Source organism: Podarcis tiliguerta (genome assembly GCF_965153285.1).
Source record: "Podarcis tiliguerta genome assembly, chromosome: 17".
Lineage (NCBI taxonomy): Eukaryota > Metazoa > Chordata > Lepidosauria > Squamata > Lacertidae > Podarcis > Podarcis tiliguerta.
This window is the reverse complement of record NC_139550.1, coordinates 32039713-32053112: the sequence shown is the minus strand read 5'-3', so window position 1 is coordinate 32053112 and position 13400 is coordinate 32039713. Positions and strand designations below refer to the sequence as shown.

The following is a 13400-nucleotide window of genomic DNA, read 5'->3' as shown; positions in this document are numbered from 1 at the left end:
AGTGGTACCTCGGGTTACATGCGCTTCATGTTACATGCGCTTCAGGTTACAGACGCCGCTAACCCAGACATAGTGCTTCAGGTTAAGAACTTTGCTTCAGGATGAGAACAGAAATTGTGCTCCGGTGGTGCAGCAGCAGCAGCGGGAGGCCCCATTACCTAAAGTGGTGCTTCAGGTTAAGAACCAGTTTCAGGTTAAGAGCGGACCTCCAGAACGAATTAAGTTCTTACCCTGAGGTATCACTGTATAACAAATAAAGGCTTGACATATCTCACTTTGCATGTCATGAATCTATCTCTTATATTAGTTTCTTCTTTTAAGTTGAATTACTGAAATAAATGAACTTTTCCACGATATTCTAATTTTTTGAGTTTCACCTGTATATGGAATCCCGTAAGATTTATTAACCCCATGGAGGTTAAGGAATAAAGGTTGCCAGTTCAACCACTCATCCTTTCCCCCAATCCAACCATTGAAACTGCATTCTGGGCAATAAGATCTTAGAACCAGTAACATGAAGCTGCTTTGTACTGAGCCAGATCTTTGATCCCATAGGATCCCTAATCCAAATTACCATCATTTCATTTCTTGGCTACTGAAATGCACATACCTTGGGATGCTGTTAAATACAATGAGTAGAATAGACACATTCCAGGATATAACACCTGCTGGTTGCCTCTCCCTACAGGAACAACTACAAGAATTATTCAATGGAGTCCCGCACGCTCTTCCGGATACATGCTGTATTGTCCAAACTCAAGGCCTGCCAGGAAGAAAATGGTGCAGTTGGAGACAGCCCTTCCTAGGGAATGGTGTGTTTCCGGCCTTCTTTCTCGAAAGAGGAGGTGAACTGTTGCTCTCAGGAGCACCTAGACCAAAGAGGGAACCTGCCAAAGTACAAGGTCTTGGGATGATACCTCCTTCCTCGGGTGGGTGTGTTTGGAAGGAATGTGTTGTCGTCACCTGTTGTGCTGCTTGGCTACAAATCTAGTGCTTGATACTTGGTGTGTGGGAATGGACAAGGCTTTACCCATCAGAATTTTGACTTCCAAGACCAGGAAGTAGCTGGGGAAATAATTGCTTGCTAATCAATGAAGCTGAAAGGAGGACCTCATCTTCGTTAATCAGCCTCCTCTCTCAAGGTCCTACAAATGAAGGTTAATATCTCCCTCCTCCTCCAACAATCAAATCAAGACTTGGAAATAACCTGAAGGTGGAGTACCCTCCACCTTCCTTTTTTGGTTTACTATCTCCCGTTTCGTTGGCAAATCCTAATCCCCTTTCCTTCTTGGTCCATGATCTTTAACTCAGCAAGCCACAGCACCCTGGAGCCTGCATCTGGCGGCCTTTCATTTCACATTGGTGTTGAACCTGAAAGTTTCAGTCACCTAGCAAAGACTTCCAGCTTTGGCTAGAAACTGGGTTTATCTCAACATTCTGCTGTGGCCTTCTCGTTTTCAAAAGTGCAAACAACTTTTTGGTACTGATTTGATCGTTCTCCATTTAAGGACAAAGTTTTCAAATGTTGGAAAGGAATAAGGAGGTGATTTTTAGCAGTTTTTTGAAGCAAGGTAACAGCCAGTCCTTCATGTCCTACACGAGGGTGGGTAAATATTTTAAGTGAAACCACCTCTGAGTAATAACTGGACTGTGATACTTTGGAAACAGCTGCGGGGCAATGCGATCTCTTCCATCATTTAAGTTTCACTGCTGCCCATGTATTTATGTTCATTGCTGGTCATCCTGGTTAAAAGCAGCTGACGGGCTTACCATCTGAAATTGTCTTCCTCTCAATGCGGTTATTGAATTGGCCTCTAGTAACGAGTTCTACGGATTCACCAAGATGGGGAATAAGAACGCAACCACTTTGTATTCTTATTTTTTCTGTGGTAGGTAGCACTTTATTGGTTCTGTAGGAGGGTGCAGATCACATCTGCATTGGTAACCCTGTCTACCCAGAACTCTTCCGCCATACTTTTGACTCAGGGTTGCTCATTAGAGATGCGTGTTAAACCCATGTGAGAGGATCAGTATTAGATCCACATGATTTAGTGTTGCTCATATCATGAGCACACTTGGTAAAATATTTTTTTAAAAATAAATTTGCATGCGTGGAGGCAGAGCATAAAAGTGGCAACAGCTTCATGCATGGTCACCATTCATCTACAGACTGATCTTGTGGAACGTTCTTTGCTGTGGAGGGAGGCCGTGGCATGCTAGCTTACTCTCTCGCTACTCTCCTTGGCTCTCTTCTCCACTCCTACTTTCATGGAGAGAATGCATTAAATGAAACGTAGCAACACATCACTAACAGGAGGGGAGAGTGTTTTTGTGCTTGAATTCTGCTTGCGGGTTTCCTACCAGCATCTTATTGGCCACTGTGGGAACAGGATCCTGGACTAGATGGGACATTGGCCTGATCCTGCAGGTTGCTTTTACGTACTTATAAAAGACAGGGCACCTGCACACTCCAATTTATGCGCCCGGCTAGGGAAGATTGAGGCACAATACAGCAAGCTCCTTTTTTCCTGTTCTGGAGGGGTGGGACTTGAACCAATGGATTCAAGTTACGAAAAGGAGATTCTGATTAAATATCAGGAAGAACTTTCTGACAGTAAGAGCTGTTTGACAGCGGAAAAGACGCCCGCAAGAGGTGGTGGACTCACCTTCCTGGAGGGCTTTTAAGCAGAGGTTGGGTGGCCATCTGTCACAGATGCTTTAGCTGAGATTCCTGCATTGCAGGGGGTTGGAGGAGATGAGCTTCGGCGGTCCCTTTCAACTCTATGATTACAGTGGTGCCTCGCAAGACGAAATTAATTCGTTCTGCGAGTTTTTTCGTCTTGTGAATTTTTCGTCTTGCGAAGCACGGTTTCCCATAGGAAATGCATTGACGGTTTCCCATAGGAATGCATTGGCGGTTTTAAGAAAAAGGCGCAAGACGTTTTCGTCTTGCGAAGCAAGCCCATAGGGAAATTCGTCTTGCGAAGCAACTCAAAAAACTCTTTCGTCTTGCAAGGCATTCGTCTTGCGAGGTACCACTGTAAATGGTTCTAAAATGCTACTAACTGGAAAAAGAACAGTCCCGTGCTGTGTGGTAGGGAGCCTTGTCCTAACTTGGAACAGCACAGGCCCACCTCTGAGATAGAATGTGAATGTACTGAAGCTTATGCTATAGCAGCAGCTAAACTATTTCACCATACCCTAATCGCATGGAAAATGCAAGGGTGCTGCTAAGAACAAAAGAAGGGTTGCCAACAGTGTCGTCCTTGTGAGACTTTTAGAACAGATGTTATGAGGACTGGCATGAAATTACGGTAACTCTACCTCATCTGTGTTGCAGAGTAAACGTCTAGAACGACAGGCCTTGCCTTAGCTGTTCTCTGCCTTATGTGCTGTGCTCCATAAAAACAGGATATAGTGTTCCTTCCCTCTGTCCCTTCTCTTTGGGCAGGCTTGTGATCTGTACCTTAGTCCAGAATGTGGCACTTTCCACAAATTCCCCATGTGATCCGTGACCAACTCTGTCCCATACTCACAGGAACATAGGTCAGACATCCGCTTGAGAGAGCCCTGCAAGGTTTGCAACTAAACACGTAACTAAACTTTTAATCCGCAGGAGTGGGTCAAATGTTTCATCTCTTGCCATCCCTTTCCTTACGAGAATTTTTGCATCGCCTTCCTGCTTTTCATTAAGATGCTTCCCACATCTTGCATGATCGTGTGTAGATAAGTTAACACTGGTGGTCCTAGGACTTGGGCCTTTCACTATGGGCACTCAGTTGGGGGGTGTTGTTTTGAGAGTTGACGTTAAAAATATGGAAATATGCTAAAAGTAGAGACACCGCATGGGAGTCAACCGAAGCAAAATGCTAACCAAAAAAAGAACCGCTAGCAAGAGAAGCTTGCCACTGCTTCTTAAGCTCGAGTGCACCTCAAGTAAGGAAAAGCAGACACATACAAAATCCTGTCGCTACTAACTGGACAGGGAAGGGTGGAAGACGTTTTTTGGGGGGTTTTTTTAATAATAATTAACATAGTTTGGTCTTTAAAACTTTATGTAGAAATTTTGGTGCCAGCACTGGGTGATTAATTAATTCTGACAAATGTATGTAAAATAAAAATAATTTATATAAGGTGTTTTGCTTTAATTTAACAAAAATCCAGGGTTAAAGGGTAAGGCATTTGTTTTATCAGCCTCAAAAAGGAGGAGCAGCTTAACTGGTCGACATAAAGAAGAAAAAGCTGGAGATTACTTCGCAACTGTATATGGATGGCCACGTGGTGATCACTGTGGAAGAGCAGCTCGAATTTGTCATGGGAAAAACTGAGACAGAACTGAACATATGTATGTGTCCCTCCACGTACTTTTAGATGAACTTATGTCTACCTGTCCCCCCTTTAAATTCTAGCTGCCCAATAAAGTTCTGAATGACTTTTAGGAAGGAACATTTTTAAAATTAGAACCTCTTCTGAATGTCTATTCAGAATTTCCTCCAAGTTCTTTAAGACTTACTCTAGCTAAGCATGCTAGGGTTGCAGTTTTAAAAGGCCTGTATCACTTTCATTTCCCCTGCTTTGTTCAGTCATTTGGGATCACCTCCCAATGAAGGCTGTTTTGAAAATGGAAGTCCAATAGATCTGAATCTACAATTGTTCCACTAGAGGGAAGCAATCACCATGCTACAAACATCTCTTGGCCTGTCCATTGTGGAAAAGGGACCAACATATAGACCTTTCCAGCTAAACACTTTGGAGAGGGCAGCCTACTGCCTCTTTTTACAGGATACTGTTGATGCTACTACCATAGCTGTACATGACAATACATCCTCTGCTTCTCTGCCGGCAGAGGTTTGCAGTCATCTCAGTCCTTTCCCAGCTGCAAATTGTCCCTGGTTTCAGCAGAGGTCTGACTGAAAAGTTCCGAGTGGAATTTGCTCCTTGCCTGTTGAAACTTAATCACATCAAACCGAGTACAGTTGCGGACTCCACAAGAGCTCAGGAGCTAAACAGATCCTATTTGAAGCAAGACTTACCCAACACAAAATGAAGCAGAACCCATTAAGTTTGCACATTTGATGATAGTTCATAGCATTGCAGGGCCCAGCTGATAATGTCAAATCCCACAAGCTGTTTATTGGGGTCTGGAATGACTGGGTGTCAAAACATGCAAACAACGCAATTAATAAATTATTAGTACTCATTGGCAAGCTGGGGCTGTCAGAAATACATGATGTTTCACATCACCTATTCATATGTTCAAATAATGCTGCCTGCTTTATGGTTTTAGACACTGAAGGAAGAAGAAAATCACTGTGACTTGTTGCTCATGAATACTCTGGCACTATAAATAAGCACACAAGTGCTATTTAAAGTAGCTGCTAAAATAAGATGGGGAGAAGCCCTAACTTCACTTGTTCTATTGACAACTGAAGCTTGTGTGTGCTTGTAGCAGGACATGTTTGCCCCATAAGAAGTGCCAACTTTCTTGCCTCCCTTCAAAAGGTGGACACACAGCAACTAATCAAGACACAGAGTGGCACAGGAGCTGGAATTGGGTTTAAACAAAGACCCAGAGCTTCAAGTCCCTGCCTAGCCACGAAGGTCACTGAGTGGCCTTGGAAGAAACCACAGATTGTCCCACCTCTCCAGTTTTGTTGTGAGGATAACACTCTTGTGCTCTTTGAAGGAAGGGCAAAATACAAACATAAATAGACAACATGGTGGGCTTGGCAGGTTTGGGGCTCTTTCTCCTGTTATTAGTCTGTTAAATTCAAAATAGAAGAAAACCAAGGTTAAAAATACCACGTACATTTATTTGTCTGTAACTGCATGCAACACACCAGCCAGCTAGTAAGTGAGGGTAGTTTACTGGAAAGATACAAATCAAAGTTTGACATCATCACCCTCAGGATCCACCAACAAGGAATTCAGAAGCATTCGCAGCAAAGGTATTTGCTACTCCAAATCCATTTTTGGTGATCATTTTGGAGAGATAGGGAGAGAACACCTGAATATTCTCTCATTGGTGGTCAGAGAGTTGGGAAATGACCTTCAGGCAGGATCAAGGGTTGCAAGAGATGTGCTTGCTGGGCCTCTGCACCAGGTTAACTCAATGCACAGTCCAGAGTCTGCACTTTCAGAGCCCCAACAGACTACGTGACCTGATGTGATGGGTCTGCTGCAACCACCTCCCCTTCTTTGTCTGGGATTGAGGCAACAGGTGCGCTTTGCATTGCCTTTTTGGCCAGAGCCTCCTCTCTCCGCTGCTTCTTCTGCAGCTTGGCTTCCTTCTTCCTAGCCTTCTCCATCTCTTGCACCATCTCTTGGAACTGAGCGCTGCGGTGATCCAGGTTGTAACCAAAGCGCTCACGGGCTTCAGCCAGCAGCATCTGCCGCCGCTCCTTCTCTTCACGCTCTTTGGTCTTGCGCTCCTCCTTTTCCCGCAACCAGTTTGCAATCATCTCTGGCATCTTGGCCATTTGGGCAGCAATGTGCTCCTCTCTGTGAAGAGAGCAAAAACAGAAGATCAAACACCCGCAGACTCCCCAACAAGCTGGGAAAAAGAGATACAGACTCCCTTTGAAGACTTCAAGACATGCCACATTCTTTGATTTAAAATGACTTAAGCCTCACATTTCAATTAAAAAAACCTCTGAAAGCATTAAGTTTAAAAAATGAAAATACAAATAGCTCAGTAATAAAGGCACAATAAAGCAGCAGGAGCAACAGCAAGAAGCATGTCAATGTGACTATTTTTTTTAATTAAAAAACCCCTGACAACTAGAATAGTTTAAACCCAGCAATTGAACTCACACAAGGTAAGCACCGGGTGAGCCATCCTGGGACAACATTGCAAGGTTGGAGCACCTCAATAAATAAGGCTCTTTCCCAGTCACCATATGTGCAAAGGAAGAGGCAACAGGAGGAGAATGTCTTGAGGATCATCTTAATGTGTGGGCAATATTCCTCTGATCCATCTACTGAAACTATTAAGTTTGCCGATGATTCTACCATAATGGGTCTAATTACAGCCGGAGATGAATTAGCGTGCAGGGGGAGGTTCAAAAAGTATCTACATGGTGCCTAGAGAATAACTTGCACCTAAATATTAGCAAGACAAAGGAGATGGTGTTGGACTTTCGGAGGAAGAGAGGGGAACTAGCCCTGTTGTATATCAGGGGGGTTGTGTGGAGAGAGTCTCTTCCTTTAAATTCCTGGGAGTTTACCTTAGTGAAGGTGGAAAAACAATATAACTCAGGTGGTTAGGAAGGCCCAACAAAGACTCCATTTCCTCAGGGTCTTGCGAAAGAACAATGTTAAACAACAATTGATGACCTCCTTCTACTGGTCCACAATAGAAAGCGTCCTCTCATATTGTTTCACAGTGTGGTACGTTGGCTTGACAGCCGCGTACAGAAAGTCTTTACAAAGGGTGGTGAACACAGCACATGATATCATGGGCCGTCCCCTGAGCCTGCTAGATGACATCACAAGGGATTGATGCCTTAGGAGAGCGAGAAAAATTCTCAGGGACAATTCACATCCCGGCCAGCAGCTCTTTAATCTTCTTCCTCGGGCAGGAGATATAGAAGTATAATCAGTCGTACCAACAGGCGAAAAAAACGTTTCTATCCATGGGCTGTTAGGCTGCTGAATGGAAAATAATATAGTGCAACTGACTTTTGGGGTTGGTGTGTTGTGCGACAAACACACAGAGTGCAATGAGATTGAGTGTTTGTGAGGGGGGAGGCTCGGTTAATTTCATTGTACACAGGTTGTACACTGACAATAAAGGTATTATTATCAATTATTATAATTAATAAATTATATATTAATTAATAATTATTAAATTATTATTATTAAGTTGTTGTTGTTGTTGTTGTTGTTATTATTATTATTATTATTTAATAATAATAATAATAAGGTTGTTGTTACTGTTGTTTCAATACCCAGGTCCCAAACCTAACAGGGCTTATAGGTTAAAATAAGCACTTTTGAGCTGACCCCAGAAATGAACCAGAATCCACTGATACTGTTTTAAAATAACTGAAAGTGATTCTGACTGACCCTGCTTCCAGGAAGTCTAGCTGTCGTGTTCTTTGACCAGTTGAAATTTCAGAGGAGTCTTAAAACGCAACATAAATTGTTACTAGTGGCCAGCCTCTCTATCCAGGAGGGACTGCAGGTGGTGCCAGGTGAACATGCATTACGTCGCATGTGCCACCTGTGCATTTAGTGTGAGCACCATATACAACAGCGCTCCATGGGGCAAACTGGCCCTTAACCAAGAGTGGAACAGGTTGACTGTTACCTCCCTGTTCAGACAAGCCACCTACCAATGGGACTTCCAATTTACCTGGATTGTGAGTCAATTTTTAGTCCTTACCCACTGACATTAGATCCTTGTTCAGAACTTCCGCTATCCTACCTGAATTCAGTCAAAAGGATGGTAGCCAGTCCTAAATCCTCGCTCAGAAGCATAACATAAATGTTAAAGAGCATTTGGGGGAGGGTGAGATATAAACCCTGGCAGAACTTCATACTACCAGTGCCATGGAAGAGCAACAGTTCCCCAGCATGTTATGGAACCAGCCCACCTGCTGGAACAGAACCACTGAAATACAGTCTCCAATTCCCATCCCAAATGGGTCCAAAGGTTTGCCTTTGGAGGGAGAGAATTACGCCAGCAGATGTCCTTAATTATGACTGGCCCTGGTAATCACCAAGACGATATTCCTTGGCCTCAGGCCTCCAATGGAAAGGAAGGTACGTAAGTAAGTTGTTCTCTGTTTCAACCTGCATTGGACAGATGCCCCAAGTGGATTGGCAATTCAGCGCCCAAAGGACCTCAGCCTTGGAGTAGAGGGGATCATCTTGCGGCCACTGTGAGGACAATTCCCACCTCCTTCCCCAAGGTCAAGGTAGAAGCAGCTAAGACTCACAATGCTCACCAGAGGGCAGTAGCATCACAGTGAGTGAAAATGTGGAACCAGCCTAAAAACAAGGGTCTACAATTTTTGGCCAGCGTTGCAAGTGAAGACAAAAACTGTGGTCATCAGAGCCTTCCCCTCTGCTGGCTTGATGGAAAAAAGTGCCTCTACCCAATAGCAAAGGGACGCAGGTGACGCTGTGGGTTAAACCACAGAGCCTAGGACTTGCCAATCAGAAGGTTGGTGGTTCGAATCCCCGTGACGGGGTGAGCTCTTGTTGCTTGGTCCCTGCTCCTGCCAACCTAACAGTTCGAAAGCACGTCAAAGTGCAAGTAGATAAATAGGTACCGCTCCAGCGGGAAGGTAAACGGTGTTTCTGTGCAACTGCTCTGGTTCGCCAGAAGCAGCTTAGTCATGCTGGTCACAACCCGGAAGCTGTACACTGGCTCCCTCGGCCAATAAAGTGAGATGAGTGCCGCAACCCCAGAGTCGGTCACAACTGGACCTAATGGTCAGGGGTCCCTTTACCTTTACCCAACAGCAAAGGAAGCTCCCTCTACCATTCATGCAGGCTGGCAGGGAGTATTCTGACTTCAGTCAGCTATGGGGTCAGAGCTGCTATGCCAAGCTCAGAGTGCGGCCACAGAAGCTCTTGACACCAAGCTGAAAAGGATGGGGGCTTGTTGGGTTAACCCTTGTAGGACCAAGTTGCTGCAAGGGCTTAGCACCTCCAGCCTCCCTTTCAACCTTAGCAAGGGATAGGACTTGCCATGAAGTTGCCAGGATGATCCCTGCACACCAAAGTTAGGAGGAAGGCTTGTTGCTCAGCGCTCAAGAGGAGACCACGCCATATTTGCCAGGGCAAGTGTAATTGTTGAAGCTTGCCTACAAGTCACCTGCATAATTAGGAAACAACCGAGGGGGCAAAATCAATCTTTTCCTTCTAAATGTCCTCAGAATTGAATTCAGAAAGGAAAATTACCACCAGCTGAAGGCTACACCAACAATATATCTGGCCCAGCATACTTTGAGTGTCTTGTCTTTCGCAATGCCCTTTGTCTCCGCTTTTGACACAGTGTGGTCTGGACTGGGAGCAGGCAGGCAGAAGGCTGGTGTCACCTTGCAGTTAAAAGGTGGCCTGGGTGGTACCTTCCACATCAGATTTCCTGTTGTCTATCATTGCGAGAAACCACAGAGACCCATATCCTGAGAGTACAATTCATGTCTTTCCAAAAGGACATTTTTGTTTACTGACTGCCAAGACACCTTGCAGAAAGGTAAGCAGTGGTGCCCTGTGTAAATAAGGATATACTGTTCCTCTTCTTACCTACAACAACCAGTTCTTAGAAGGCACATTTCATATTATTCCCATGCATGTTACAATATCAAATCTTACCTATTGTTCTCTAGTCTAGCCACTTAAGTTTGAGACACCCTCCTGGGCTACTTCCATTTGTGTCAGCTTTACCAACCTGGAGGATACTTTAGCAATAGTGCTAATATACCCAGCTTTCTGCAATCTTTTTGGAACAAGCTAATGCACAATTGGGCAGCCATATGTCTGGATTTTCAGTCGGCGAAATGGCACCCAACTTTGAAAACTTTGACGCCCCCCCCCCCCCAAGCAAGCTCAACAATTTTGTCCTGATTTTCACTTTGGGGTATATGGCAACCCTAAGTATGATAAAAATTGTGAAGGTCTCTCCCTCTCCTTTCCCTCTATTGTATATATACAATAGTTTTTGTAGTATGTGTGCTGCCACCTGTACTTTTGCAATTTTATTGCACTGGCCCTCTCTCATGGCTTCACCAATTCTGATGACCGGATGTACAATACAAGCCGCCTATATGACCCATCTTCTGCTGCCTACTCTCTCATATGTGAAAATACAGACACCTCTACTTGTTCTATTGCTATCCTGCCAAAGTTTCACAGAATCCTATAATTGCAGACTTGGGAGGGGACCCCAAGGGTCATCTAGTCCAACCCTCGCAGGCGGCTCGCTGCTTTTGATTTATTCCATTTCCACGCTGCTTTTCACCCAAATGAATCCCAAAGCGGCTTTTACAAAGCAACAAAGAGCAATAACAGGATATATGGAGGAAAGCTGTGTTTATTTCAAAACGTGGGCAGTATTAAGATAAATTCAGCAGCATAAATAAGTTTTGATGGATGTTAATAATGGAATACCGAATGATTTAGTTTATATAAAATATGCAGGGATTTATGTTTTGTAAAATGAACCATGGAAAGGGAGGAAAGGAAGTCACTGATATGCTAAGGTTGTTTGAATGAACATTCTAAAATGTAAAACAGAAAATGTAATAAAAGTTATAGAAAAAGAACAATAACGTAATAAAAAAGAACAAACAAGCAAAAACACCCTGGCATAAGTCGCATGAATCACGTCTTTGCAGAAAGTGACTGCAAAGAAAGAAAGAAAGAAAGAAAGAAAGAGAAAGAAAGAAAAGATGGAGTATAAATGTAATTTCTTTCTGGAAACTTGGGAGTATAGAATACTGTAATCAAATTTCCGTTTGTATCCTTTGAATAACTTTGCGTACTTGATCAATTTCTTTTTTCTTTTTTCATATTTTTACTCTTTCTGTATTTTTTCTTTTTAGTTTTGAAGCTTTGGATGTAATGTTTACTATATGTTTGAAAATTTTTAATATGCAATAAAGATTATTTTTTAAAAGTCGCACGAATCAACTAACCCAATCGTCGACAGAACCATTTCCATCCCTTAAGGCGATATTATCCATATTATCCGACCCCACCCGGGGGGAGCAGGGCGCCCTCGGCCGCAGCCCCTCTCACCTCGCCCGCCGCTTGGCTTCGGCTCTCTGCTCCTTGGCGTCCAGCCGCTCCTGCATCTCCCTCAGAGACGGGTACCAGGCCTTCTCCTCGGCCTCCATCTCCTGGAGCTTCTCCGGGCTGGGCCAGAGTCCGGCCGGGTCGACCCCGGAGGCTGATCCATGGCGCCCGTACACCTTCGCTTTGTAGGCGACCGTCAGCTGCCAGGCCGGCGTGCGAGGGTTCTCGGGGTCCGGCCGGTAAACGCCTCCGAGCCGCCGCCTCAGCGGCCGAGCGTTGTAAAACCGGACGCCTCCCAGGGCCAGCCGGACGCTTCTGAGGGCGGCCATCTTGGAGCCGGCTCGCCAACAGCTCGGAGCTAGGAGGGCGGCCATCTTGGGAGCCGGGCTCCTCCTTCCACCCGTGGGCGGCGCCATCTTGGATCTGGGTCGCGTGGGCGCCGCCATTTTGCACGCCGCCGCCGCGGCTCCCATTTTGGAACGTGACGTCATCGCGCGCTTGGGCCGCCCGGCGGAGAGTTGCTTTTGTTGATCGTTATCGCCACAGAGATAGGAAAGGTTAAAGGGACGCGCCCTGCGGGGTGGCATTGAGTCTCTTTGGGTCCGCGCTGAAGCGGGAAGGAGTCAGGAGAGCGCAGCGGCAGAGTTAACCTGTGGAACTCCCTTCCACGTGACGGGAGGCAACGCTGGCCAACCAACTTAAAGAGAATTAGACAAAATCATGGAGGAGAGGGCTATCAATAGCTATTATTTGATTGACATCCTATGCCCTTTTAAAATGTGTGTGGGGTGTGTGTTTGTTATTGGGTGGTTGTCTTTATTATGATTATATACTTTGTGGTTTTATATTCTGATTCTATCCTGTGAACCTCCCTGAGACCTGCAGGTATAGGATAGTACATTAAATAAATTTAAATTTAATAAATTAGTCTGTGCTATGTCTCTGCAGTTGGAGGCATCAGTGCTTCCTAATACCAGTTGCTGGAAACTGGGAGGGGAGAGTGTTGTTCTTTGCTCATATTCTGCTTCCTGGTTCCCCACAGACAACATTTCAGCTGAGAACAAGATGCTGGAGTAATAATAATAATAATAACATCAACAATGATTTTATTATTTATACCCTGCCCATCTGGCTTCATTTCCTCAGCCACTCTGGGCGGCTCCCAACAGAATATTAAAAACATGATAAAACATGAAACATTAATAGCTTTTCTAAACAAGATGGGCCACTGGCCTGATTCAGTAGTGATTTTCGTATGTTGGGATAGTTCAGCTGGTAGAGCATGAGACTCTTAATTTCAGGTTTGTGGGTTCAAGCCCCACATCAGACTCTGACAAAAGATTCCTGCATTGCCGGGAGTTGGGACTAGATGAACTCTTATGGTCCCTCCCAACTTTACAGTTCTGTGATTCTATGGTCTTGAGTTCTTATGAGCGGGAAAGCGGGGTTTGAGGGGACAGTGGACATGACAATTTAACCAGATTTCGCTTTGCAGCAACCCATTTGGCATGGTATTCCATTTGGCATCTTTTTTTGCTTTCAGAGTGACCAATCATTTCTCTTGATTTTTTACTAGAAGCTAACAGTTGCAGGACGGTTGGTGCAATTGTTGAGCTGAATTACTGGTTTTGTACCTACTTTAATGTCTGCCT

At 44.6% G+C, this 13400-nt stretch overlaps 2 protein-coding genes across 10 annotated transcripts in view; one reads left to right on the top strand and one right to left on the bottom strand.

Moving 5' to 3' along the window:
* The window catches only part of LOC310667491 (tetratricopeptide repeat protein 39A-like), a 39158-nt gene extending 36283 nt beyond the window's left edge, over window positions 1-2875 (top strand). For all 9 annotated transcript variants that reach the window (XR_014506292.1, XM_083420009.1, XM_083420008.1 and 6 more), the window contains exon 18: window positions 689-2875. Coding sequence is in view for 8 of the 9 variants with exons in the window: in XM_083420009.1 (XP_083276135.1) it covers window positions 689-806 (118 nt within the window). In the remaining variant the exon portion in view is untranslated. The remainder of the gene's footprint in view (window positions 1-688) is intronic.
* Window positions 2876-5792: 2917 nt separating this feature from the next.
* Window positions 5793-12254, bottom strand: GADD45GIP1 (GADD45G interacting protein 1). The gene is made up of 2 exons (XM_083420571.1): window positions 11752-12254; window positions 5793-6501 (listed from the first exon to the last, which is right to left on the bottom strand). Exons 1-2 carry the CDS (start codon window positions 12237-12239, stop codon window positions 6153-6155), a joined length of 837 nt encoding a protein of 278 aa, XP_083276697.1. The 5' UTR covers window positions 12240-12254; the 3' UTR covers window positions 5793-6152.
* Window positions 12255-13400: the final 1146 nt, after the last annotated feature.